Source organism: Colletotrichum godetiae (genome assembly GCF_030913485.1).
Source record: "Colletotrichum godetiae strain CBS 193.32 chromosome Unknown BDP55scaffold_1, whole genome shotgun sequence".
NCBI lineage: Eukaryota > Fungi > Ascomycota > Sordariomycetes > Glomerellales > Glomerellaceae > Colletotrichum > Colletotrichum godetiae.
This window is the reverse complement of record NW_026851249.1, coordinates 2,251,535-2,277,934: the sequence shown is the minus strand read 5'-3', so window position 1 is coordinate 2,277,934 and position 26,400 is coordinate 2,251,535. Positions and strand designations below refer to the sequence as shown.

Genomic DNA, 26,400 nt, shown 5'->3' with positions numbered 1-26,400 from the left:
GGCACTGGACAGAGAAACTGTCGCATTAGGCGTTCACTGGTGTTGTTATGATGGTGTTTTGGCGTACCTAGGCATCCGTAAAGTGTAGGAAGCTGATTTGGAACTTTTGCCCCGTCCCAGCCCCAGAGCAACTCGATGGTTGCATGGACGAGAAGATCATTGCTGACGATTGAACTGTTGCTGACATGCTCCCTTCATTTCTGGGAAGAGGCAGTGTCTTGGCGCTGGTTGAATGGCCGTTGTGTGCGGCGTGCTGCGTGCATATCCGTGGGATATGGCGCAGCTGGGTGCAATTTCGTCTGTACGAGTTTGCAGCCACGGAAGCGCCAAGCATCGTGAGAACTGGCTGGGTGGACGGAGGCTTGACTAAGCATCCTAGACAAGCCAAATCGACAAGGGCCATCGGCATACGATCCAAGGTGATGATTGATTTGCTGGGTATCTGACGGATACCCCGTAAACCATTGGCAAAGACGGCGACCGCGGACAAGCAGGTGAAAAGTGCGCTATAGTCCATAGCTTTATCCGTAGAGGAGAGGCGGGATCTCGTGTGCCGTGCGCAATTCCATGGCCCCATTTCCGTGGGAAGGCGTGCCGTGGACTAATACCTGGGGGCCATGGAGGGAAAATAGGCCGAATAGTCAGCGTCCATTATTGTGGCTTGGGAGACACTGATTGACTGGGTTCCGTCTTCTTCATCTCTGTGGTCTCGGTGGATGCCGGATATTTTTTCAGCTGCGGGAAAGCAAGGGGTCGGTTTGCGTGATCCTCTCTTTTCCTTCGTTATTGTTGGTCGTGATTTTGGTCTTTTCCTTTCTTTTCTCCCCGCGAGATTCAATGCCATGGGTGTCGCTGGGCTGTGGCTGGACGCGGCGGTACCTATTCTGGTGCAATGACTCCAGGGTTAAGAGTCAAGGAGCTGGAGATTCATGAGAAGGACACTGTGGGAAGTCCAGCCACGACGGGGGGTAGTATTATGTGATTCGCTCTCTCGTACGTCTTGAAATCGCCAAGAAAGGAAAAGCTCCTGGTGGGCTTTGATCGCTACCATCTGTTGCGATAAGTTGAGATTCAAGACTCGCACAGGGTCAGCTTTGCCCACGTGCTCCCGTTGGCACTTGTGGACGGGCAGAAGGTGGGAAATGAGAGCTGAGGGGCCTGGAGGATCCAGACGGGGGGCACTGGGGGTTGGCCAAGGTGCGAGGGATCAGTCGAGGAAAGCTTGATTCTCTTCCTTTTCATTTTGTGGCGCTGTGAGATGGGGAGTGGGAATCACTTCCTCAGGTACGAATGTTCGGACAGAGTACCTGCCTGTGTACTCCGTAGGGTACAGAGTAATACATGGTACAGAGTGATACATGGTACATTGAACAAGTACGGAGTACCTTGTCGGCATATTAAGGTAGGTTGGGTAAGTACGGGAGGTACTCTACAGTCCTATGGTCCTGCCAGTAAGTTGTTGTGCCTGCGAGGGAAGCTGCAGTCTCAATTGAAACTATTGCAGGGAAGGTGGGAATCATTGGGGGGAGCACAGCTGGGAAAGCACACCCACGAATCATAGGACACAATCGGGCAATGTGCCGTCCAGATGGGGGCATCGCTTACACGGGTGGGCGAAAGTAAAGTGCAGAAGTTGGGCTGACCAGACATATCGAGGTAGTCTTGCAGACGCAGGCTTGCATTTTCAGCTTCAATAGCTTACTTTGTTCATTCTCTCTTCATGTTACCTTCCTGCGCCTCTTCTTATGTCTGTCCCCTCCTCCGTCAATCATTGGCATAGTTAGACGAGACGACAGAGTGGAAGTTTGAGTTGACAACCTGGCTTCACACCCGCAGCCTGTGACGGCAAACGTCGAGTCTTTCCCCTAAATTGCCAATTGGAATCCATACAGACTCCATAAGGAGGCGCCTTTTTTCTCTTTCATGTCTTTCGTCTCTTCTCAACCTCGGTCGACAACAAAATGCACGCATGGAACCCCCCGTCCGGCCTTCGGCCGTGACACATGGGATCTGCTGGCAGGGATTGACTTCTCGTTACTTGCACTCTGGAGTCTCTGGGATTCTGCCAGGTTGTTGGGGTTTCTCATTCTCGCGATGAAGTCTGTCTCTCCTCCTTATCCATCTTCCTCTCGCGTTCCTCGAATCCCGCAGCCCCTTGCGCTGCCCGTACAAACACTTGCCATCCCTGGTAAACGTCGGGTGGGTGCCCTGCGCCTGCGGTCTGCAAGAGCCCCCGAAATACATGGGCAAGCTGCAACGGAAGGGAAAATCCAGGGGACTTCACCAAACCTGCCTGTCTGCCAACCCGCCAACTAACGCGCCTTTTGGGTTTGGGCGAGGTGGTAGTGCAGACGATCCAGCTCACCCCGCGTCCACCTTGGCTCCAACTTGCCAACCTCGTTCGTTCGATCCTAAATCGGGATACAGGAGAGAAAGATTTGGAACCCGAGTTTCTCACGGTGATGGAGTTGTGCTCGAGGTGGCCCTCCATGTCGCATCTCACTTTTGCATTTTCACCGATGATGGGTGATGAAGGGGGCCGAGCAAACCGGGTACCGAAAAGAATGCAGACAAGAACCAGAGCCGCAAGGCCCGCGGGCCTATCAACTCTATGCAAAGAAACGAAGATCGCCAGAACATAGCGCTCGAGATCGGCTACTCGGCAGGCTCTCTCCTCGTTCTTGTTACAGACCTCTAGAGTCAGTCATCATTTGAGTGTGCCGCTGCCGTCGCCGTTCCGTGCGTGCCTATCCCATCCCATCTGTCTATTTCGGAGAGAGCGCAGCAGCAAATCACTCGCGAGTCGCCTTTGCTTCTTCACACTGGGGGGCCGGAGCTTGAAGACAAACGGTTCTAGGGCGCACTTCCTCGACTGATGCCGCCCATGCCACTGTGTCAACAGCATCAGCCATGTGTGTGCTGGCACTTTGTACGGTTCAATCCGTCCAGGACAGGCCCTGGCAAAATCTAGGAGAGAAAAGAAGCTTGAGGCCGACCATGTTTGAATCGAGACACCCACCTGCTGCATTAAACAGGGTGCACCGCAGCCCACAGGGTCCAGACCATCCCTGCATCCCTGGTTGAGCCTAGATCCTGGTCCTGGCCTGCCGCCCGAAGGCAGAGGGGGACAGCGGCCGGTCCCCCAGCACCCGCTTTTTGTGAGGGAAAGCAGAGAACAGACCAGAGGGGATCTGAGAGAGACGAGGACAAGGAGGACGAGCATGGCCCTGGGCCCTTGATGGCTGGCTGGCTGGGCCACCTAGCTAGGTCGAGAAAGAGAAAGAGAGAAGGCGGAGCGAGGGCAAAAGGGTGCGAACAGAAACGCCGCCGTCTTGGGTGAAGCTAATGTCATGTTAATCCCAATGCGTAAAAGTTGGGTTTGCTCTCCTTTCTCTCTCTGTCTCTGTCCTCTGGATCATACATAATAACATTACCACCTCACCCGCCCCATGCCTCTGGTCAACTGCACAAACATACTTGCAGCTACTCACGGATACCCAGTCCCATTTCAGATCAGACCCCATCTCTCCTCACTCCAGACGAGTCGAGAGTGTGTCTCTTATTCTTCCTATATTACTTTCAGACCTCGCTCGCCTTGGCACGTCAAATCCCACGAACACCTCCCTCTTCCGTTCTGCTCTCAGCTGTCTATCCTTCCGGTCCTCTTCGCTGCACTCGGGGTCTCACACCTCCCATTAGCCGCCTCGTCCCATCTTCTTCATTCCTCACAACTTGGGAACACACCAGAGCCCGTTACTTGTTTTGTTTCACTCGCCTGCGAGCTTTCCCGCCCTCCATTACGCTGACTTTTTTCTCTGCGCTCGGTTTCGCGCCGTGCCTCGACTTGTCTCCGGTTGCCCTGCCGCTGTCACCGGATCTCTGTTCCTCTAAAAATTGGCTTGCCCAGACCTGGACATATATTCCTTCACGTCTCGGCACACCCCGCACCCTCTCAAGCATCTCAATACAACACCGCTGCCCTCCACCTTGAACCACCATATCCACCGCTGGTAGTTTACAACCACTGCAGCTTGCCGGATACCGCCTTGGCTTGAGAACATTGGTGAAATTGTCACAGAAGCAATAGTACTTGGAGTCGACAGCCAGCATAGGCACGTGTTAGGCCAGTTGCACCAACTTGAACGACCTACTTCGTTGAGGAGACAAAGAAGAAGAAGTCAGGAGGCTTTCCTTGTGGTTGGAATTACTTCGACGTCGACGACCATCGTGGAACATCGATTACCAGACGAGGAGTCTAAGTCTTATCTATCTCTCGGAGAACCAGGATCGAGAAAGACACGACGACACAGACGGCATCTTTTCGCGCACCAAAACACCAATTTCGTGTATACACCACCATCACTTATCACCAAACCTAACCACCGACAAAATGAAGCCTTCATCACTACTCTTCGCCCTGGGCTTCACCCAGTTCAGCTTGGCTGCTCCCGTTCCATCTACCATCTCAGATATGGTCTCACACGTCAGAACCGAGGCACGTCGTCTAACAAGGGTAACACGCGTGTCCATGCACCGCACACGACCCGTCTCTGAAGTCTATGACATCGAAACCGAGTTCAACAACGAGCCAGTAACACCATCAGAAGACATGCCCCCGTCAATCGTCCTCGCGGCACCGCGACCCCTGAAAACCACCTACCTTCAGTCCCTGTCAAGGCACCCGGCATCTCGCGGCAAGGACAGAGTAGTAGACGTTGTGGGCGACGGAACCCCCGAGACGATCACGCCAATGTCGCTCAAGGATGGATTGGCGGAGCTGTTGCCTTCTGGTCGTCTGCCGTGCTGGAAGCACATCACCCGGCCGACGATGAGGATCTTTGAGCAGCATCCCGATCTGATTGTTCTTGGCGCCGTCATCGCACTGGTTCTCGTCCTTTTGGTGCTGGAGTTTGTCGGTACTACCTTCCAAGGGTGGGTTCATTTCCATTGACACATTTTGCATCGTGCAATAGACTAACAAGAAGCTCAGAGTACGCCAGCACTATGACCCGCAAGGAGTGATCCGGCTAGAGGTGGACGAGAAGGCATGCAAGACACCATCTTTCCGATGTGACTCGGTACCTTATCACGATGAAGAGGCGCAGGATGCTGAGGAACTCAGACCATGATTTGATGGTGATTGGTTTAATCCAAGAAGGGCAACGAAAGAAAAAACAGAAAACAACAACAATCCGGACTCACGGACTACTTTTAATGTGATTACTAGACATTGCGATACCATCTTCTTACTAGTATTGAGCGCGGCGCTGGTTAACGGCATGAACAAAAAACAAGAAAAATTCATAAACACTAAATCGAGTTCTTACGCTTTTTGATATGTGGGCACTGATGGCGGCAGGGAAGGGATCTGAGTTAAACCTATGTCGGAGCTTCACGACGAGATGGAAGGCTCTTTGTTTGAGACGGCGTCACACAGCGTCGGTGAGCGTCGGAGTGACGGACACCGAAGAGGAACCAGACTCTCCAAGCTTGGGCTGATCTATTCAATCCGAAGTCTTGCAACTTACCTTGATGGGGAAGGTTTTTGGATATCAAACTATGAGGGCACGGTTGAGGACTAGGCTTGGGTACCAGTGGTCGAGAGCACAGGAGAGAGGGGTTTCCAGGTACTGTGTCTGCAGTTCGGTTTCCACCTCAAATGCCACCTCAAATGCCAGTATACTTGGACTTCGAACAGCAGTCGGATTGGCCGTAGTCAAGTAACAGCCAACTGCCAAAAATGCTCGCGCAGAACGTTCAACGGAGATGGACTTTACTACAACGGGTCTGCGTGCCCAGCCTTCTGATAGGTGTTGATGGATAGATAGCGGCTACTACGGCGCGGTCTACAGAGACGTTTGCCGAAGTGCCGTGATCCGCCGTCGTAAGTTAAGTAGTTGGCAAAAGACGGAGCCGGGTCATGTGATGGAGCGGCAACGACGGCGCAGCTAGACAACCTCATGCTATCAACCGCTCCCACTCCCACCTCCCGGGTTCAGAGTTCGATAGATGGCCATCGGAATGAAAGGAACTACATTGAATGTTCTTGTCGTTGACGAAAGCCGGAATTTGATTTCCCGCCTCGGTAGTGCGGCTCGAAGTTTAGAATACGAGGGCACTTCAAGAAGCAGACTACAAGAGCCATCGAACTATTCCTGCGATGATTGAAGCTCGAACGCGCGTTTATTCACCTGCCATGGCCATTTTTCATTTTTTTTTTTTCCAAAAAAAGGTATCGACAGAGAGTTGGCAAAGGTAGGGATTGGCGAAATACAAACGGATGTTGTGTCCGTCGAAAGTGTGAACCGTGGGCTATCATTACGCCCCTCACGAGGTCGTATCTGAAAGGTCCCCGATCTCTCTCCCCACCACCCCCCCCCCTCCAATTTCTTATGATAGTAATAAATCAGAAGGTTACTCATTTTCTCAGAAAAGAACTCCCATTGACTATTTCTTGGGTTGTTGTGTCGGCCAGCCGCCCACCGAAAAACCCCCCCTCCATCTTACGATATCAGCTCCTCGTCCTCGTCAAACTACCACATACGACCATACCCATTGGAAAACTCGGGATCCCGTCCGCTCTCCCATAGATAAGCCAATGAGGGCCGGATTAGTAGTTGGGTCGGTGACGACCAGCGAATACCTGGTGTTGTATGTTTTTAGCTCACTTTTCTATTTAGTGAAGTTGTCGTCGCTTTGTTGTGGTTGGTGACGATGGGCGGAGTGGAATACGGATATGTGCTTTTTGGGGTGGTAAGGGGTAAAGTGACAGGTCTTGGGTTATGGAGTGATTGATAATTATGCGGAGAGTATGAAGTTCAAGCCATCATTCATCGTACCCGCTTGTAACTGCTTTCTGTCGTTATCCTATTCAGAGGAGACGGGGTGGGGATTGGATGCGAGGTGATTTGGACGGCAGTCTAGTAGAGGAGATGGGTGTCTTTATGGATTCTTACTTGATGCGTAGGGGAGATGAATCGGTCACAAGCTGTGGGGTGAAGTCTCGAGAGAAGGTGGGCTATTGACATTTGTCAAGCTGATCTGCTGCTTTATACGTGCGTGGAATCAATGGAGGGGGGGGGGGGGGTTGTCTTTCACTTTGACTACGTTGATCTCAGACCCTGCCAAATCACCGGATGATGCTGAGTGCTAATCTCACTGGATTTCTCCTTGATGTGGAAGCGACTGGAGGCCCCTTACAGGATGGACGAGAGGTGTTGGCCACACACGAGACATACGTCGCAAGGCGTACAAGTAGACCTTCAACTTTGTCATATTAAAACTAAAAGCGATAGAAGTATTAAACACCATCAAGCATATTGGGCCCGCTGGCCCTTCCATACTTCCACATTTCTCGACTCACCCACCCCACCAATGCCTTATGAGTAATGCACCGCGAAGGGATACGATGCATCATTGAATACGGCCCAACCAGGCGATATGGAATGTTCTCCATCCCACACCTCCTCTTTGTATTTTTCCCAAGCCTCACCTTCCTCTGCGATTCTTTTCTTTTTGGCCTCTGCCTCCGACATGGCCTGATATTGCCAGACGGCGCCGTAGCTTCCGAGGGAGAGGAGGGTTGTCAAGCCGGCGACTTTCCACATGATGGAGACGGCATTTACTTTCTTTGCCATCTTGAGAGTCCGGTTACAGCCGCTGGAGAACTTCTTTCTGATGGCGAATATCTTTGTTGGCGAGGCTGTGATGATTGCGCTCTGCATCGACTTGGTCTTGTTGATGTTGTTGGAGCCTGGTCCGGGAGCCTTGACTCTTCGTAGGGGACTAGCTATGTCGAGGAGGCTAGACGTGAAGGTCTCTTTGCCGCTCGCCAGATGATGGCAATTGTAAATGCTTAGCTTGGATTTACCGGGGTTGGGAGGTGTATTCGGCTTCTCGAGCGCTTTCGCAATCGACTCTGACGAGGTTTTCAGGGAGCGGCGGAACTCAAAATGGGTTCGCCTCTTGTTAAGGGCTCCGGTGGTTGAGGAGTGACGCGAGTTATGGGTTCTGGCCGTGGGAGCTGGGGCGGCTAGGGCCTTGACTATGGGCATGGCGAGGTGCTGGAAGACGAGGGTAACTTTTGATGCCATGTTGTAGGTTGTGGGCGATGAGATTTTGCTTTTGATTGATTTGATCTTTGATTAAACAGAAGTGTTTGATAGTTGGATGAAATGAACAGAAATCTGGGATGGTTCAGAAGACTTGGCTAGAGTTATATCTCTACCTAGCTGGAGTATCGGAGAAAGGTCGAGGAAGTAGGGTTTAATATCTCGTCGGTTAGCGAGATCCATAGCTGACCAGCGTCAAACTTCGAAGACCTTGATGCTCCGTCTTGTCAGGTTGATGGAAGATGTGGTTTGTGTTTAGGAAAGGAGCTCTGTCTAATACTATTGCCCCCTTCCGAACCACATCAATTCATTACACGGACTCAAATGTGTCCTTTGCCCTGGGCGCCAGAAGAACACACAATACTTGCAGTTTACTTAACATGGAGCAAGCATAAGACAGATTATAAAATTTGGCGGCATTTAGATCTTCTCCTCAGAATCTGAATCTGAAGAGGAAGTCAATCGTCATAAGGCAATAGGAGGGGTTTGCATTATCTCGATAACGACGGCACATCAAAGTGCTACGTGGACACGCCAAGTTCACCGTGATATAACATTAGGCCTTCCCCACTATAACCGTGGCATCTAGTTAAGCGACCACGGCCGTTAGCAGAGTGTATTAAGGCTCAATCGACTTTATAATTTTGGCTTGACCTGGCGAACTTGGCACAATTCATATCACTATGGTAAGCAATCGAGCACAGGAACATACCTTATGCCACAGCATCTCATATACTATTCACCCTTTCGAGTAGCGGCAACGGCCTTTGTTAACAAGACTTATGGATAGCATACTTTGGGCCAACCAACCACTATTCCGGGGCGGCAGAGATGTTTGCTGAGGCCCAACCCCTCTTTCTTCAACTCTGTGGGTGGGTAGAATCCAGGAACACAGATCGTTTGACTTCACTACACTGACCGTTCAGTAGTTTTCACCCATGATTCGGATGCAACGAAACAACTGATACCCACGTATGTATCATGACCTTGAGGCCTTGATATTTACCTCAAAGAGTATACCGGTGACTAGTACATACTGTAGCCGTGTTCTATACGGATACACAATACGGAGCTTTTGGCTGCCAATACGGATAGCAGTAGGCGCAAACAAGAAACATACAAGGATGCCAACACAGGACTGGATGTCGGCGAACGAAAGGTTCTATGGAGAGACTATGCAAACCGAGTTGTAGCTTGGGTGACAACCATTGGCAACATCGCTATGCCATTCGCCCCTGTGCCAGTCTCCCCATTGTGGTCGGCACGAAGAAATGAGGTATCTTGCTGTGCCCGCTTACGATTTGGCTTCTTTGGCAGACTGTGCCAGACCGCCCTTAAACCACTTCGGAGTCTACGCTCGTTAACACTGGCAAGCCTTCGTCAGGAGAATATACACACAACGCCCCAAGACGAAAGAAATCTCGGGTGTTCTGGGATATTGTCTGAGCCTTGGTAAAACTGCCGATACTTCGAGCTTTCGAAATCAAACTGCCCTGGATGACAAGTGGACTATGAGGAGAGAGTGCCTGTTGCATGGTCGTGAGGCTATGCAGCCATGGCACAACCCTATCTTTGCAGCTTGCGACTTAGGATCTTTTGACTTGCTGGAACATCTGCACCGACTTGGGTATGATCTTACGCAAAACAATTACCTAGGAGATTCTTTGCGGTCCATTGCTGCCGGGCATGGGCACAGTGAAATTTGTTCATTTCTCCTGGATCATGGGGCAAAGATCAATACACTGAGACACGATATGAGCAATCGTGATCGACTTGTAGGCTTTTCTGCACTGCATCACGCATGCTACGGTCGTCGTCTCAGCACCCTTCAACTTCTTCTTTCGAGGGGAGCGGACCCAAACTATCACCGGTATCATACACCGCTATGCCTCGTCAATAGGATAGAAGATTCCACTGAGATCCTCTCCACATTGTTAGATTGGAAAGCAAACCCAAACTTTCCCTGCAATAGTGGCATAGCCGGATGCTGTCTACTATCTGCCCTCCAATGTGACGAAGATGAGACATTCAGATTGCTTTTGAAAAATGGAATTGATCTTGAGCCATGGAAGAACAAGCGGGGAAAGGTCCTGGTTGAAGCAGCTTTTGTAGGTGCAGTAAAATGCAGCCGAATCCTCATTGAAGAGCTTGGCTATGATGCGAACAACTCATATGCGGGAGTTTTCGGAAGCACTCTGGGAGCTGCTGCACTCGAGGGCGTGTAGAGATGGTTGAATATTTGATCGAGGAACTAAAGCTCGATCCGATGATTCTTATATCTCGTCCTCCGAATTGTGCAAAGGCTCTTTGGCAAGCATCTATGCCACGGCACCTATTGAAATATGTGACGCTGGAGAACCTCCTTGAAATTGGCATCCCTCTCCAAACGATAGAGTATTCACTAAGGGAGGGAGGAGGCTGGCAATAAAGCATCGACAAGACGTCGACATAAATCTTCATTCTTGTATCCCATCAACTGCTAGATAGCGTCAGCATATAGGTACGTACTTTGATAAGGGGAATGGCAAAAAGTCTACAATCCGACCTTATTTCCCTTATATCCGCTTATGAATAATCTCAAAATAGGGCGAAATTAGAGAAAGACTTTAGGCACGTTCGGAAACTCCAAAATAGACCCGAAACCACGCAACGGCAGTGTTGAACGAACCACCTACGAATGCTACCACAATAAAGTGGCTCAAGCTACGCGTAACTTGTCAACTCGACGTCGGGATTTCTCAAGTCATAGTCTGCCGGCCAAGGCGGGAGGCGGGGGTTGGTCGACCGCGGCGGCAGACCCGGCGCCGTGGATGATTGCGTAGTCGTTGCCGGCCCCCGAGTCTCCGTTCAACCAATGGCAGTACTAGACCGGGGCAGCACCCGTCTCGATTCAGCAACTCGTACGGTATTATCACGAAACTCAAGCCCTAGTGGTCCAGCCTTTCTTCGCGGCTCACGGTTTCTTACGAGATGTGCTTGTCGAAAAGGTAATCTTCAATCGGTGTAGGTTCCCCGCTTGCGCCGGGCCATGAGCGCCTGTGACCGTGCCTGAATACTCTACCTTGAGGTGCACAGGCGAACTCCCACAGACGACAGACGTCGTCTGGAGACGTCGTCTGGAGATTTTGAGATGGAGCTGCGCTCAAGCTCACATATGCGAGATGAATCCTTCCATCCGAACGATGAGACAGCTTCTTGACAGCCATGCGGCGCGCGGCACGCGATGTGCGGGGTACGGGATTACATCACATGTGAAATGGCGGGGTCAAGCCAATGTGCGAAATCTGGGATGTTTTTGAAAATGTTTCTTTTTTACGATTTCAATTCTACAAACACGGATCGCTCAAGACCGCATTGTTTCCCTTTTCACAGGTAACAGGATATCGTTACGCAAGGTAGTTTTACACAAGGCGTGGGTTTGGGTTAGCTCTCCACTTTATATCAACAAGTAAACAACATCATTCAACACGACCGGTTGTCAGTGCTCGCCTCTACTGCTTGTAAGCGCTGGGGCCGATCATGAGCTCGGGGCGGACGAGCTTGTCAAAGTCCTCCTCGGAGAGGGCGTTGAGCTCGAGGGCGGACTCCTTGAGGGTGAGGCCCTTCTTGTGGGCGTTCTTGGCGACCTTGGAGGCCATGTCGTAGCCGATCTTGGGGTTGAGGGTGGTGACCAGCATGAGGCTGTTGAAGTGTTAGCAAATAGACCCATTTATACTGTTGACAACAACGGTGACTTACGACTCCTTCATGATGCTGGCAATCTTCTCCTCGTTGGCCTGGAGACCGACGACAAGGTTCTTCTCAAAGGAGCGCATGCCGTCGGAGAGGATGCGGACGCTGTGGAGGAGGTTGCGGATGACCAGGGGCTTGTAGACGTTGAGCTCGAACTGGCCGTTCATGCCACCGATGGTGGTAGCGACGTGGTTACCCATAACCTGGGCGCAGACCATGGTGAGGGCCTCGCACTGGGTGGGATTGACCTTGCCGGGCATGATGGAGCTGCCGGGCTCGTTCTCGGGGAGGTTGAGCTCACCGAGACCGCAGCGGGGGCCGCTGCCGAGGTAGCGGATGTCCTGGGCGATCTTGGAGAGGGAGGCGGCGAGGGTGTTGAGGGAGCCGTGGGCCTGGACGATGGCGTCGTGGGCGGCGAGGGCCTCGAACTTGTTGGGGGCGGTCTCGAACTTTGTGCCGGTCATCTTGGAGACCTCCTCGGCGATGCCCTCGGCGAAGCCCTGGAAGGTATTGATGCCGGTGCCGACGGCGGTACCGCCCTGAGCAAGCTGACGCAGGTCGGGCAGGGAGGACTCGACTCTCTTGATGCTCTGGCTAAGCTGGGCGACGTATCCGGAGAACTCCTGGCCGAGGGTCAGGGGGGTAGCATCCTGCAAGTGGGTGCGGCCAATCTTGATAATCTGCTTGGCGTCGAACTCGTCAACCTTCTTCTGCAGAGCATCGCGGAGGCTCTTGAGGGAGGGGATGAGCTCCTGCTCGATCTCGAGGACAGCGGCGATGTGCATGACGGTGGGGAAGGTGTCGTTGGAGGAGGCGGAGCGGTTGACGTGGTCGTTGGGGTGGACGGGCTTCTTGCTGCCCTGGACGCCGCCTAGGATCTCGATGGCGCGGTTGGAGATGACCTCGTTGGCGTTCATGTTGGACTGAGTGCCGGAGCCGGTCTGCCAGACGACGAGGGGGAAGTGGTCGAGCAGCTTGCCCTCAGCGACCTCAGCGGCGGCCTGCTGGATGGCCTTTCCAACCTTCTCATCGAGGCCGTAGCGCATGTTGACGGTGGCAGCAGCGCCCTTGAGGATACCAAAGGCCTTTACGATCGGGGGCGGCATGCGGTCCTGGGGCTGGTTGATCTTGAAGTTCTCGAGGGAACGCTCAGTCTGAGCACCCCAGTACTTGTCCGCGGGGACCTGGATCTCGCCAAAGGCATCGCTCTCGGTACGGGTTCCGGCCATTCTGGGAGCAGTGGTGTGAATGCTTCTCTGGAGGGAGAAAGGGCTGGTGAGGTTTGTTGATCTGGAGTTCGTCGCGGGGTAAAGAGCTGCGGGGGAAGAGGAGGTGTATCGGGTCGAGCATGTGGAGAGGCTCTTTGCGCATGTCCTCGGCATAACGGTAAGCCGTGTGTTCGCCAGGCCGGAAGCGGCGCGACGAGCTGGTGCCGATCGAAGCATGGCGGGCGTTTTTTTTTTTTTTTTTGGTCTGGTGGTGGTAGTTGGAGAAAGGGTCTTGGAGAGTAGAAACGGCGGTCTAAGTCGCAATTTCTAGCTTATACGGAGCCAATTGAAGCGTGAAGACCTCGAGGGGTGACGAGAAGAAGTGCGTGAAGTTATTGCCAGATTAACCAAAAAGATCTCCAAGGACGAGAGGAAGGAGAAAAAAAAGGTCTCGTTTTTGCCGGCTCAATAATTAACAGGAGTTCCATCACCTCCGAATTCGTTCCGTTGGGGGAGCTCTGACACTGTGGAGCTTGGTTGTGGCCCGTGCAGCCCGGCTTATCCCGATAACCCGATTGCACAGCAACGACCACCGGCGGCCCTGCCTTTGGCCGAAAGTCTCCGGTTCCCCGTGTCTTACATAATCACCCGAAAGTGGGGGGGTTGCTGTTGGTGAGGATTACCTAAGGCACTCGAAAGTTGAGAGCTCTCATGACGGAATCCTTCGGCTTTTCATCCCACCCGCCGTGTAACCTTCCTGAGCCGAAAACGTCAAATGTCGACCGATTCCCAGCGTGCCATCGTCACTGATGTAGCAGCAGCAGCAGCAGCGGCAGCACGCACTCGTTCAGCCACCAAAGGCCCTTGCATCGTCCGCAGCGGGAGCATATTGATGTTGATAGGACGAGTAGGGCATCACGGCGGGGATCCCGGCCCCGCTCCGCTGCAGCATGTCATCACAACACAAGACGGCCCGTTGAGAAATGCTCTCGAGTTTGCAGAGGCCCCCCGTCACCCCCCTCTTTGTCGCCGCCGCCGCCCACGGGGTCGGAGAGCTTAGCTTCCCTAGAGGAACCCGTTGCCACGGACTCGCCGCCGTTCACAGCCTTCCACTCAGGTCCACATTGACGGTTGACCCCAGCCCGCCCCCTGGCCCTTCGAGGGTTCTCTCTTGAGGGTCTTGGTGCACACAGGATGCAGTACGACAGAAAGGCGGTGTTGACACCTTTGAGGGGCCATTAGATTTGAGGCCATCGCGGCCATTGGACCAAGCGGCGCAACCACACAGCCATTAGCGCCTGACGGTCTAGACGGACAACTTTGATCAGCAGATCCAAGAGACACGGCTACCTCATGATGCCAGCCCGGTGCTGCAGGTAATGTCATGAAGCATTACTCGCCAGCAGCCCATACGATACAATTCCCGCCAAGCCAGCCACCGAGGAGTCAGAACAGGGGATAGATAGACGATGCGAGCTTCATTAGCTTACTGTATGGTACCGCAACTGCTATTGCTAACCAGCTAACCGGCCACAACTAACTTGCTGCTGATGATGATGCCGTTCTGGTCAGGACGGGGAAGACACGCTATGCAACTGGGTGGGTTTCACATCCTTCAGCCCAACTCTTCTCCTTTCTGGGTGGCTTGCTAATGCTCACTCACCCCATTTTCCCATGCCTACCCTTACATTAGTGCATCTATATGCCTCCTTTCCTTTCTTTTACATGCATCCACAGCCTCCTTGTCTTTCCTTTCGTAGCCAACCCTCTTCTCGAGGCTCCAAGATTTTGCACAAGTACTTGAAGTAAGCCGTGCGCTCTGCTTGATTGAAGTCAGAGAGGCACGCGACATCTCATCTTCTCTCTCCATCTGATATATAAGAGCAAAAAAGAAGGAGTTCCCGTCGCCCTACGCCCACGGTCCCTGTCCCACACACACCTTTTGGTCAGAGAGAGCCCCTCATTCCCTGTCCCGCACGTTTTGTCTCAACTTCGAGCTCCAAAAACCCCACCTCGATTCCCATCAGCTTGCGTTTCCGCAGTCAAGTTCAGTCCCGACAGCGCCAAACCCAGTTCGAGTGTCCAAAATTCTCCAAGCAACTACCATGTCTCTCCAGGTTGACGACCGAGGCCGTCGCACTCGTTCGCGCTCACCGGGCCGTCGCGAGCGCAGTCGGAGCCCCGCGGTCCCCGCCATGGTTGATCCCCCGCGCGAGCCCACCTACGCTTACCCGGAAGACGACCTCGATGGTGGCAGATATGGACGCGAGAGAGGAGGCGGCGCCCACGTCGTCACCGCAGAGCCGGGTGCCAGCCGCGCAATGTCGGGCGCTATTCCTTACCCAGAGGACGGCAGCGATGCAATGTTTCCAGGCACCAGGTCACTCTACGACTACGACGACCCGCGCGGCAGCAATCCTGCTTACCGTCCGCCCCCATCCCCGCAAGACAACTACTACCGCAACTCGCGCGAAAAGTACGACGATCCCCGCGACGACGACAAGCTCAAGTACCTGCCCGCAAAATACAGCAGTCACGGTCGCAGCAACAGCAAATACGGCAACGAGGCCGAGTACGCGCCCCCAAAGCCGCCTCGCCCTGACGAACGCGACCTGTACCCCCCAGCGAAGCCCCCTCGCCCCGTGTCGCCCGGCGGCTACGCTTACGCTCAGCCGCAGCCCTACGAATATGCAAAGACGGACGACAAGGCCAAGAAGAAGGAGGAAAAGAAGAAGGCTCTAGAAGAGAACCTCGCGTACGGCTTCGACCCCAATGCTTCTAGACCAGGCGGCCTCGCCCCTGAGCCCCGATACTCTGGTCGCGCACCGAGTCCAGGGCCACAGATCTCGGCCGGCGCCGCGCAGTACTACGCCAACGACCCGCGCGTCTCGTCCAATGTCTTGACCGTCGAGCCCGGCAGCCGTAAGCGGGACAAGTCGCCCCAGCCGCCTACTCACCGCATGTCGAACCTCTCTGTAAACACTGGCCACCACTCCATGAACGTGAGCATGTCGCTAGCCAATGCGCCGGGCTCGCCGCTGCTGGAGTCGTACCACGGCACCTATCAGGACATGTCACCCATGCCGTCACCCATGCTGCTGCCCTCATCACACGACCTGCAGGTCATGGAGCCCCTCTCGCCAATCGGCTCTGACGACGAAGGTAGACGACGCCGCCGTGCGCGGTTCCACGACACCGAGGACGATGCGTCGAGAATCGCGAAAGCGCTACGCAGCGACAGGAAAAACCCGGACCCGGAACCCTTGATTGAGATCCTGCCTGGCCTCACCCACGAACAGGTCATGGACCTTCGCAAGGAGTACAAGGCTCTCGTCAAGACGGGCGCCGACCGCAAGGGCGTCAACGTGGCTAAGCACATCCGCTCCCGCCTCAAGGACGCCGATCCGAACCTGATGAAGGCCTGCTACGCCACAGCGCTCGGCCAGTGGGAGAGCGAGGCATACTGGGCCAATTTCTGGTACCAGGGCGACAAGACGCGCCGGGAGCTGCTCATCGAGTCGCTCATGGGCCGCACGAACAGCGAGATCCGCCTCATCAAGGACGGCTTCAGCGATAAGAAGTACGACAACAGCCTGACAAAGTGCATGAAGACGGAGCTGAAAGAGGATAAGTTCAAAAAGGCCGTGCTCATGGTGCTCGAGGAGCGCCGGATGGAGGAGTATGATCCTTATGGTCGCCGCCTGGCTATCGACTACAACTCGGTCGAGGACGACGTTTCGGACCTGCGCAAGGCCGTCAAGTCGGAAAAGGGCGGCGAGTCGCTTATGATTAGCATTGTCGTACAGAGGAGCGATTCGCACCTACGCGAGGTGCTCAAGTTGTACGAGCGGACGTATCGGGCTAACTTCGCCCGTGACGCGCTCAAGAAGAGCGGTAACCTAGTGGTGAGTAAACTTCCATGGTAACACAAACATAGACACGGAACTAACATACTTTTCCTCGTAGGGAGAACTCCTTGCCCATGTCCTCAACGGCGTCATCAACAGACCTGTCCGCGACGCCTTACTGGTCCACCACGCCCTCACAGCAAGCCGCAAGGACGATCTGCGCCGCGAGCTGCTCATTTCGCGCCTTGTCCGCTTCCATTGGGACCGTCACCACCTCGAGGCCGTCAAGCGCGCTTACCGTGAGCGGTACGGCCGTGACATGCAGGAGGCCGTCCGCGAAGGCACCAGCGGCGAGTGGGGCATGTTCTGTCGGGAGTTGTGTATCTACCGCATGCCCGGCCAGGTGAAGACTTATGAAAAGGTACCGGCACAGGGACGGTGAACAGTTTCTGAACGTCAAAATGAACGGTGAAAAGGGGGTTTAACTTAATTGCATGAAGAGATTGACGATGGGACTTAATGAGGCCATGTGAGATGGGAGGTTATTTGAATGAAATATTATATCACATGCTTAACTCAAGACATCGCTTCACACTGCTGTCCACAAGTCTTTCACAGTGACTCTTGTTTTTCAGTTTAAATAACCCACGGTTCTCTCTTCACGACCCGGGTCGACCCTGAAAACGAACCGTCTTCACAACCTCATCCCTCCTAGCAACAGCCATCCCCTGCTTCTCTCCAAGAGCATAAGAACTCCCCTGCGACCGATCGTCCATCTCCCCAACCCTCTCACTAACATCCGACCTCCTCTCCCAGCTCCTCGCCCGTCTCCTACTTCCAGGTTCGACACTGCCCCTGCCTCGATCATCACCGCGTCGTCCGTCGTCATATCCGCCGCCGCCGCTTCTAAACTCCCTCTCTCCATGCCGTCCCCCTTCATCCCCATGACCGCCGTGCATATAATACCAATCCCTTTCATCACTGCTATCCCCCCTCTTCATGGCCCTGCTCCAACTTACGGTCCTACTCCTACTTCTACTTCTGCTGAAACTCTTGCTCAGACTCCTACTTCTCCTCCTGCTGAAACTCCTTCCCCTCCCGCCTCTATACCTCCCATCATCTCCCTCGCGCCGGATATACACATGTCGAACCCTCTCGCGAACATACCTCCCCGTATCCCGTGATCTGCTCCTGCTTCTCCTTTTCCTCCTCGGAGAAGCCTCATACTTCTTGAATGATAGCGACGTCCATCGACCCTGTGAGGGACTGAACCCGTCCTCCCTCTCTAGATCTTCGCCATCGCGGTAGTGTCTCCGTCTCAATGTATGCTGTTGTCCTCTTCCTCGTCGTCGGGGTTCTGTCACCGTATACGACCGTCTCAAATCCCCACAAGATCCAGTCTCAGCGCAGACATGCCTCGTCATCGTATCGTTAGGTCCCAAAAGACACCCCCGAGAACCGCGTAATTTATCGTCGACCTTGAACCCCCACTTCTTCGGATCTTGCTGTTCCACGCGCCATTAGCTATCATCAAACATTAAAACCTTGACCCTCTTCTCCTCACAGATGCCCAGAAGGCAAGATGGCCGTCAAATAAGGGAGCAAAGGGAACAGAGAAGAGAATACTCACCTCACCAGGATACCTCGAAACACCAACCACATCACCACCCCACTCTCCCAACTTCTTGACAGGATACAACGTACTCCAGAACCCCTTTCCCTTTTTCTTCTTCTTCCTCTTCTCACATGCCTTACACTTTCTCTTCTTCTCACACTCCTTGCACTTGCCCTTCCTCCCCTTCCTCCCTCTCATTGCTGCGGTACCAACCTCACACTCAAATCCAAATCCACAACTTCCTCTTCCCCTCCCTCCTCCAGTCAGACACCCCACCATCTCAAAATAACATTCATCATCCTCCCAACATCCCCTACACCCATCTCCATCACCACATCCACCACACTCCTCATCATCATCCGAACTCGTCTCTGATTCCGAAGTACCTTCACTCCCGTCATCGTAGTAATAATACCCCCCAGCACTACCACCCACACCAACGACGCCGACATCCCCTCCCTCGTCAATAACACCATCATCATCAAGACAAATCACATCGCCTCCAACATCGCTAAGTCCCCCAACCGGGACTCGCTGTCGAAGATCCGTCATCTCCGAAACAGTGTTGTAATTCCGACGATATGGTCTTGTTTGTCGGCCAGTTCGATTCGTACCAAGTCATCCAAGTCCCGACTCCCGATCTCTAAACGACGAGGCAGAGTGTGTTTCGAAGGTGCTGCAAATAAAAAGAGAAACAAGTAAGACAAAGTCACAAAACCAGGAAAGAAAAAAAACAGCCGGCCCTCCCCCTTTTGTTTGCTCCATCACCAAGCTTCCCCTCTCGAGATGGCGCGGCTACCCGCATGTCCAAGGTCACCAAGTACAACCGCCAGAACCAAACAATATTTACCAGTAATACAGCGGTGAGAAGATGGCAATGTCTTGATTCTCGTGGACTTATGCAAGTGTGACTTGTCATGACTCTGAACTTCCGAATCTATTCGTCTCATAAAGGCAACTGTAAATATGTAATTTTGACCAACAACACCCAGCGCAAACCAATGCCAGACACTCCGATGCTGTACGTATACAACAGGAAAAGAAAAACACCATAACACGCCCTTCACGACCAAACGCACGCTCCGTTTCCCCAGACCTTTACAGTCCGTGGCTCGAACGCCAAAACAAACCCGTGCTAGTCAGTCCCATTTAAACATTACAACGTCCTTTCCCCATACATCAACATCATACCCCTCACACCCCGCTACCCTTTCACAAGAACCCCTTGGTAAGACTCGGTGCCCGACTAAGGCTGCTCTTCCGCTTGGGTACAGAAATCATTGAGGCGGCGTCATCACCAACAGTGAACCCTGTGCGCCAAGCACCGCGGACGCTTCCCATGGCGGACGCAGCCCCCTTTTCGAATCTCAACGCCTTGATGCCTTCGAGCTCACGCTCCAGGCGCATCGATCTCTCCTTCTCCTCGCGAAGTTCCCGCTCAGCACGGCGTGCCTGAAGCTGGTTCTCCGACTCGGAAGACTGAAGCTCCTCAATCGTCTGCAGAAGCTTCTCCGCCTTGTCACGCATGCGGCCAACGTCGTCCTGCAGCTGTGTGTTCTGCTTGTCCTTGCGGTCGATTTGACCTTGGAGGTCCTTGACGATCCGGTCAACATTGCGAACCGATCGCTGGGATTTATTCTTCTCATTCTCATGCTCCTCAAGCTGAGACTCAAGCTGGTTGATGTTGTTAGCGACTGTGTAAAAAACACGCCTTGTGATTCGCGATTCTTACCTCTTGGATGCGCTTATGCAGGAACTTTATATCGTGGCTGGCGCTTGAGTAGCCCTTGGTCTCGAGGTCGACCAACTTGATTTGAATCTCGTTCAAAGACTTCTCCAGGGTAGCCTTAACCTTCTGGAGCTGTGTGCTGGCCTCGCGCTCAACCATTGCCTCCTTCTGCATTTCCGCGGCTAAGGCCTCGGCACGTCTCATCTTCTCCACTGCAGCAGCTGCAATATCTTCATGCTGGGCGAGGCTGGACTTCAACTCCAACATTTCCTTGTCAAGGTTGGCGGCATCACGAAGTGATGCGCTGTCGCCGTTGGTGAGATCTTCCAGACCAGCCTTGGCTTCCTCTAGGCGTGCCTCGATGCTACGCTTCTCCCGAACGAGAAGGTCTCGCTCAGAAGTTACTTCGTCCACTGAGGCGCGTAGGGACCGAACCTGGGAAAGCAAAGTCACCACCTTGCCTTGAGCTTCGCTGTGGGCGTTGACCGCCTCATCGCGTGACGAGACGACATCGGCCAGAGTCGACTCCAGCCGGGCCTTCTCCTTGGACCAAGTCGAGCTGTTGAGAACTTCGTCGTCCCACTTAGAGCGGAGCTCATCAAGCTCCTCGCGCAAGCGGGCGATTTCGGCTTGCTTGAAGAGTTTCTCCTCCCGGGCCAGATCCAATTCCTTGGTCAATGTTGCGAACTCGGCTTGGTACTTCTTGCGGGTCTGCTCCATGCTGGTTTCCTTGTCCTCGATGTCGTTGGCTCTCTGGTTCCTGTAGTCCTCGAGTTCGTGCTGAAGGCGTTTCTTAGCTTGGCTCGCGGCATCTAGATCGGTTGAAACGTCCTCAAGCTTCTCTTCAAGCCTCTGGTTCTGACGTTGCAGGTCCTCAATGGTGGCATCCATCTTTTCTCTTTCGGACATGACTTCGGCGTACGTCTCCTCAGCCTCCTTAGCCTGCGTCTTGGCAAACAACTCTGCTCGGTTGGCCTTCAAGACAGCAATCTCGGCTTGCTCCAGTTTACTGAAATACTCATCAGCACGACTCTTGTACAGGTTCAAGCTTGACCCAACATCGGCAAGTTTGGAAGTTTGGTTATCGAGTTGAATCTGCAGATCCGAGAAGTCCTGGAGAAGCTGGCTCCGGCTGGCAGCCTCTTGCTCGCGAGCCAGGCTCATTTCCTCGAGTTCGGATGTGGTGTCGCGAAGCTCGACTTCGAGGGCAGCTCGATCATGGCGCATCCGTTCGAAATGGTTCTTGACGTCCGAAAGTTCCGAGATGGCATCCCTGTGGCTGTGCAGAAGTGAGCGACGCGCCTCTTCTTGGCTGTTGAGAGCGTCCAGAATCTCTTCGTGCGATCGGGTCTGAATATCACGCAGGGACAACTCGCCAGTCCTCGCGCTCCGCTCTAGAGCTGACACCTTCTTGGCAGAGTCATCCAGCATGTCGTGCAGGCGGCTATTAACCTTTTCCAACTTTTGCATTCGAAGAACAGACAGGTTCTCCTCAGAGTCCTCTGGGGGCGAGGAGCCGCGCTCGATCTGGCTTTGGAGGTGTCGGTTCTGCATCTCAGCAATTTGAAGTTGGTTCTGCAGCTCCTCAACTTCGGCCTTGAGATCCATGCGATTGTTGAAGCTCAGAATATCCGCAGTCTTATCGGAGCGAGCCGAGTCCATATTCTCTGGCTCGAAGCGGCGAGTGGGCGTCGAGTTGTTCGAGTACTGGCGATTCTGCACCTTGGACCGCCGGAAGGTGGGCGAGCCATTGAAAGGGGCCTCGTTAGGGCTGATCTCCTCCAGCTTGGGCCTCATGGGAGACTCCATACGAGAAGAGCGCAGCTCAGCCAACTGGGCCTCGGCATTTGTTCTAGCAGCCGTCTGGACCCGAAGGTTCTGCTGGAGATCCTCGACTTTCCTAACCAGATCGAAGTTCTTGCTAAGCACGCCCTCGTTTGTGCCGTCTGCTTGAGGCGGGACAACAACGTCGGGATCGACCGTCCTAAGGACCTTGAGCATCTGCGCCCTCAGCTCTTGCAATTCCTTTTCCCTACTTTCCATGGTAGTTTGCAGAGTTCGGACAGTAGCCTGAGCCTGTGTACGGAGCTGGCGCTCAGACTCAATCGTGCGATTGGCCTCCGCGAGTTGCGCAGTAGCTGTCGATGCTGTCTTCTCGGCATTCCTCGAAGCCTTGGCTTCTCGGGCCACTTCATGGTTGAGATCCTCAAGGTTGAGTTGCAACTTCTCTGCCTTCTTCTCAAGGCCAGCGATGGTGAGTTGAGCTTCGCCAAGCTGCTTGTTCAGCTGAGTGTTTTGCTCGTCAGCTCGGGTCTTTTCACGTTGCAGACCCAGCACTTGACTTCTCGAAGCTTCGCTGGCTCTCGAACTTGAGCGAGCAATTTCCAATCCCTTTTGTTGAAGCTTGTTGAGGAGGGTACGGTTATCGTTCTCCGAGGCTTTGAGGCGACCCTTGACAGTAACCAGCTCCCGCTCGAGTCTCTCCTTCTCCTGATCGTTCTTGAGACCAAACTCTCCAGAAGACAGGATAAGCTTATTGAGATCCTCGACTTGATGATTGAGATTAGCGCACTCGTCGTCGAACCACTTCAACCTTTCTTGGGCGGCCTCGAGATCCTTCCGAAGGCTTTCCTCTCTCTCTCTCGCAGCCCGAGAAGCAGCCCGTTCACCTTCAATCTCGGCTTGCATGCGTGCTTCCTCGGCTTGAGTCTTGGCAACACGGAGACGTCTGATCTCCTGTCTCGCTTCGTCACGTTCCCGTTCGGCGGTATCGCGGGCTTCCTTGGTTCGACGCAGGTTATCTTGCTGAACGTACAGCTCTTTTTCTATAATGATCTTCGATTCGTTCAGATGATCGTACTCTTCTTGCAAGGCGTTGAACTTGTGCTCGCTCAGCAGCAGAACGTCGTCGCGTGACTGCCTCTCTCTGCTAAGCTCTTTTTGAATGTTGAAGAGCTCATCTTTGAGATCCTTGATCTGAGCCTCCAAGACTTGACGGTTCTCGTCTGCCTGGGCATCTTCGGAAAGCCGTGTTTCGAGAAGTTTCTTGGCATCCTCGGCTTCTCTCTCAAGTTGAGACTGCTGAGACTTGATGGCTGTGATCTCGGCCTGGACTTCGCGAAGCTTGGATGCAGCAGTCTCCTTCTCAGATACGAGAACCTTCTTCTGCTCCTCGAAGGTACGACGTTCAATCTCGAACTTCTTGTTATCTCCCCGAAGGACAGACAGTTCGCTCTCCTTCTTGCGGACAAGGTCTTCGTAGTCGGTGGAAGTTTTGGACAATTCGGAAAGTTGCTGTTGTACCTGACGGTTCTCGAGAGCGAGTTGGGATTCTCTCGATTTTGACGATTGCAGATCTTTCTGTGCTGTGCGCAATTTGACCTCGAGGTCTTGGTCGATCTGGAGGAGTTTGCTCTCCAAATCCCGTGCTTTGCGATCCTTGAGGCTAAGCTGGCTCTGCAACATCTTGATCTCATCCTCGAGCAGTCTCTCCTGTTCACTACGCTCCGATTGCTTTTGCGAGATCTCTTCAATGGAGCGCTCCAACTCCTCGGTGCGTTCCGAGAGCTCAGACTTCTCCTGCTCTAGCCGTGCAATAAGCAGTGCTGCTTGCTCCAGTTGAGCTCGGTACTTTTCAACATCGTGCTCGGCCCTCTTCTTGGCTTCCAGCAGATCGTCGAGTTGGTCCTCGAGCCTCTCTTGATCTTCTATGGCGCCAGAGAGCTTCTCTTCGAGTTCTGCTTCCCTTACTTGTAGACGCTTGAAGATCTCTTCCTTGTCCAATGCGAGGGCGCGTTCACTCTCCAAGGTCTGTTGAATTCGGACCATCTCGTTGTGTACGTTTCGGCGATCCTCTTCCAGCTTGTGGCGGTCATCAGATTCTTGTTTCATCTTGTCCTGAAGCTGGCGAATCATTGCATCCCTCTTCTTGACCTCTGTTGCGCTGCGAGTAGCGCCCAGGAATGGCTTCATTTTGCTGACAAGCTGCCACCACGGATTCTCCATGAGGTCAAGGTAGGTGTTGAAATTTCTCTGGATGATGCGGGTGGCCTCCGTCCGGAACAGTCTCTTGTAAGCGACTCGTCGCTGGATGTATCCACGTGCAACTGACTGGAATCGAGACATGATTTCGGTAATAAGGGCATCACGCTGTTCTTCCAGCTCGGCCAGCACACCAGCTCGGAAGAAGACCTTCGTAAGGCCCACGCGGTACAAGCTCCTGTCTAGACCAAGCTTCTCAAGCATCATTGCCGCTACGGCTTGGCCCTCTTGGTAGCCTTTCGGCATGTTTCTACAGAGGACTTCGTATCGTTGACGGAACTCAGCAAAAGGAAGGCGATTGGGAAAGCCGGTCCGGGCAATGCGGATTCCTTCGAGCACACCGTTGCATCGCAGCTGATCGAGCACGAGCAACTTGTTGAATTGCTTGGGCTTCTTCTTGTGGTTGGGCAGAATACAGCGGACAAAGTGAGGATGGGTGGAATGGAGCTGGGCCATCAGGCTGTGGAGCTGCTCCTTGTGGCGCTGTGCAACGGTTCGGAACAATCCCTTCTTGACCCGATTGCGGCTGGTACTTAGATCATCGTCAACGTCAGCGCAGTCGGCGAAGAGATCGGCAATGTGCTTGTCTGTAGATGAAGCAAGGAGACGCGTGATGTTATCATTTAGCGGATCCTTGTTCTTCTCCAGCCAGCTCTCAGTGGAGTACTCGACTTCCGCTGCATAATGCGTGAGGATGAAGCCTTGGCCGAGTCGAGAAGGGCGGTACTTGTTCGATTTCTTGTCCCACAAGGAGTTGAGCTTTTCGGTGAAAGACTTGTCTGTAGCCTTGGGCATGACACAGTCTTCGTCCAAGCAAGAGAAGATACCAATTGGGTTAGGTAGCTCGATGAGATCGATCGTAGGCTGAAGGTCGCGTCCAAAGTCAATGAACTGCCACTCAATCTGTTCCCTCGCGTACTCTTCTTGCTCAAGCACAAACATGTGATGGTTGAAGAACTGCTGGAGCTTTTCGTTGGTGTAGTTGATGCAAAGCTGCTCGAAGCTGTTCTCTTCGAAGATTTCGAAACCGGCGATATCCAGGACGCCAATAAAGCGCGAGTCGTCGATGCCCATGCCTGTGCGGTCCAGCTGACGGTTGATGCGAGTCACCAGATTACCGAAACCTCTCTCGTAGATGCCCTTGGACAATGCGTCCAATCCCAGTCGGACCTGCTCAGGAGTCTGAACCTTTTCAACCCATTCGCGGCCAGCCTTGACTCTGGGATGAAGCAGGCCTTGCAGGAATGGCTCAAGAGGAACACCGAGAAGCTTGCAAACCTTGGCTGCCTGCTCTTTGGCATCAGGGGCCAGCCGGGCTTGGTCTGCGGCACGGCTTTCCTTGACGACAGAGATGTTTCCGAGATGTAGCACCGCAGCGATTGTGCGAATGATGGAGTTCTGGTCCTTGTCTGAGAATCCCATGACGTTGAAGGCCTCCATCAACGAGTCCCACTCCTCTCGGTCGGACACGCCAACGATTGTATCGTGGCCAGCGCGAGTGTAAGCAAAGTCCTCGACATCCAAGCCATCGAGGAGGAATTCCTGCTTGAGCTTTCTGTCTGCACCCTTGAGAAGCTGATAGAAGATGTGATAGTTTCTCTCATGCCCGTTGATCCTCACCACCCGAGACTTCTCCAAGAGGTACCAGTCAATGAAGGCGCCGGAGATGGCTCCGCCCTTGTTGAACTCGATGCGGATGAATTTGCCGAATCTTGAAGAGTTATTGTTGCGCACCGTCTGGGCGTTACCGAAGGCCTCAAGAATAGGATTGGCACGGAGGATCTGTTGTGATAGGTTGGACTGTTGAGACTTATTCTTCACGGGGGACTCGGAGTGGGCGACGGCCGCAAGGTACTGGATCACCTTCTTGGTGTTCTCGGTTTTACCAGCACCGGACTCGCCGGTGACAAGAATACTCTGATTCTCGCCTTCTTCCACCAGATTGCGGAAAGCGTGGTCGGCCATGGCGTAGATGTGTGGTTTGGTGTCCTCCCTACTCCTCCCCTTGTACATATTGATATATTCGTTTGTGTAGATGGGTAGCGGACAGTAGGGGTTGACTGTGACCAAGAAGAGGCCGGAGTAAGTGTAGATAAGGTCGGCCTGGTATCTCATG

The 26,400-nt window shown here is 53.5% G+C and overlaps 9 protein-coding genes across 9 annotated transcripts; 4 read left to right on the top strand and 5 right to left on the bottom strand.

Moving 5' to 3' along the window:
• Positions 1–1,019: 1,019 nt before the first annotated feature.
• BDP55DRAFT_22158 (uncharacterized protein) lies at positions 1,020–1,289 on the bottom strand. Its single transcript, XM_060566083.1, has one exon. The coding sequence runs from the start codon at positions 1,240–1,242 to the stop codon at positions 1,072–1,074; it is 171 nt and encodes a 56-aa protein (XP_060437228.1). The 5' UTR covers positions 1,243–1,289; the 3' UTR covers positions 1,020–1,071.
• A 794-nt stretch (positions 1,290–2,083) lies between these two features.
• BDP55DRAFT_625690 (uncharacterized protein) lies at positions 2,084–3,223 on the bottom strand (the record flags this gene model as incomplete). The annotated part of the gene is made up of 2 exons (XM_060571512.1): positions 2,084–2,692; positions 3,020–3,223. 2 exons carry the CDS (start codon positions 3,221–3,223, stop codon positions 2,084–2,086), a joined length of 813 nt encoding a protein of 270 aa, XP_060437227.1.
• Positions 3,224–4,609: 1,386 nt separating this feature from the next.
• Positions 4,610–5,318, top strand: BDP55DRAFT_641703 (uncharacterized protein; the record flags this gene model as incomplete). Its single annotated transcript, XM_060573415.1, has 2 exons — positions 4,610–4,932; positions 4,991–5,318. 2 exons carry the CDS (start codon positions 4,610–4,612, stop codon positions 5,127–5,129), a joined length of 462 nt encoding a protein of 153 aa, XP_060437226.1. The 3' UTR covers positions 5,130–5,318.
• A 2,038-nt stretch (positions 5,319–7,356) lies between these two features.
• On the bottom strand, positions 7,357–7,612 carry BDP55DRAFT_641699 (uncharacterized protein). The gene has a single exon (XM_060573414.1). It carries the CDS (start codon positions 7,605–7,607, stop codon positions 7,380–7,382), a length of 228 nt encoding a protein of 75 aa, XP_060437225.1. The 5' UTR covers positions 7,608–7,612; the 3' UTR covers positions 7,357–7,379.
• A 1,182-nt stretch (positions 7,613–8,794) lies between these two features.
• BDP55DRAFT_736665 (ankyrin repeat-containing domain protein) lies at positions 8,795–10,627 on the top strand (the record flags this gene model as incomplete). Its single annotated transcript, XM_060580361.1, has 3 exons — positions 8,795–8,797; positions 9,154–9,387; positions 9,521–10,627. The coding sequence occupies 3 exons, from the start codon at positions 8,795–8,797 to the stop codon at positions 10,334–10,336; spliced, it is 1,053 nt and encodes a 350-aa protein (XP_060437224.1). The 3' UTR covers positions 10,337–10,627.
• An 832-nt stretch (positions 10,628–11,459) lies between these two features.
• Positions 11,460–13,788, bottom strand: BDP55DRAFT_22049 (L-Aspartase-like protein). The gene is made up of 2 exons (XM_060566073.1): positions 11,850–13,788; positions 11,460–11,792 (listed from the first exon to the last, which is right to left on the bottom strand). Exons 1-2 carry the CDS (start codon positions 13,286–13,288, stop codon positions 11,603–11,605), a joined length of 1,629 nt encoding a protein of 542 aa, XP_060437223.1. The 5' UTR covers positions 13,289–13,788; the 3' UTR covers positions 11,460–11,602.
• A 1,368-nt stretch (positions 13,789–15,156) lies between these two features.
• BDP55DRAFT_689264 (annexin ANXC4) lies at positions 15,157–17,341 on the top strand (the record flags this gene model as incomplete). The annotated part of the gene is made up of 2 exons (XM_060576720.1): positions 15,157–16,956; positions 17,018–17,341. The coding sequence occupies 2 exons, from the start codon at positions 15,157–15,159 to the stop codon at positions 17,339–17,341; spliced, it is 2,124 nt and encodes a 707-aa protein (XP_060437222.1).
• Positions 17,342–17,793: 452 nt separating this feature from the next.
• Positions 17,794–18,279, top strand: BDP55DRAFT_641694 (uncharacterized protein). Its single transcript, XM_060573413.1, has one exon. The coding sequence runs from the start codon at positions 17,899–17,901 to the stop codon at positions 18,205–18,207; it is 309 nt and encodes a 102-aa protein (XP_060437221.1). The 5' UTR covers positions 17,794–17,898; the 3' UTR covers positions 18,208–18,279.
• A 157-nt stretch (positions 18,280–18,436) lies between these two features.
• On the bottom strand, positions 18,437–19,066 carry BDP55DRAFT_625684 (uncharacterized protein; the record flags this gene model as incomplete). The annotated part of the gene is made up of 1 exon (XM_060571511.1): positions 18,437–19,066. One exon carries the CDS (start codon positions 19,064–19,066, stop codon positions 18,437–18,439), a length of 630 nt encoding a protein of 209 aa, XP_060437220.1.
• Between the last annotated feature and the right edge of the window lie 7,334 nt (positions 19,067–26,400).

Bases quoted from the DNA above. Each gene is read 5' to 3' on its own strand.
- BDP55DRAFT_22158 (XM_060566083.1), bottom strand. From the start codon at position 1,242: ATGAAAAGGAAGAGAATCAAGCTTTCCTCGACTGATCCCTCGCACCTT.
- BDP55DRAFT_641699 (XM_060573414.1), bottom strand. From the start codon at position 7,607: ATGTGGAAAGTCGCCGGCTTGACAACCCTCCTCTCCCTCGGAAGCTAC.
- BDP55DRAFT_641694 (XM_060573413.1), top strand. From the start codon at position 17,899: ATGGCCCTGCTCCAACTTACGGTCCTACTCCTACTTCTACTTCTGCTG.
- BDP55DRAFT_22049 (XM_060566073.1), bottom strand. From the start codon at position 13,288: ATGCTTCGATCGGCACCAGCTCGTCGCGCCGCTTCCGGCCTGGCGAAC. The intron at 11,793-11,849 runs GTAAGTCACCGT...ACACTTCAACAG, and splicing joins GCCAGCATCATGAAGGAGTC to CCTCATGCTGGTCACCACCC.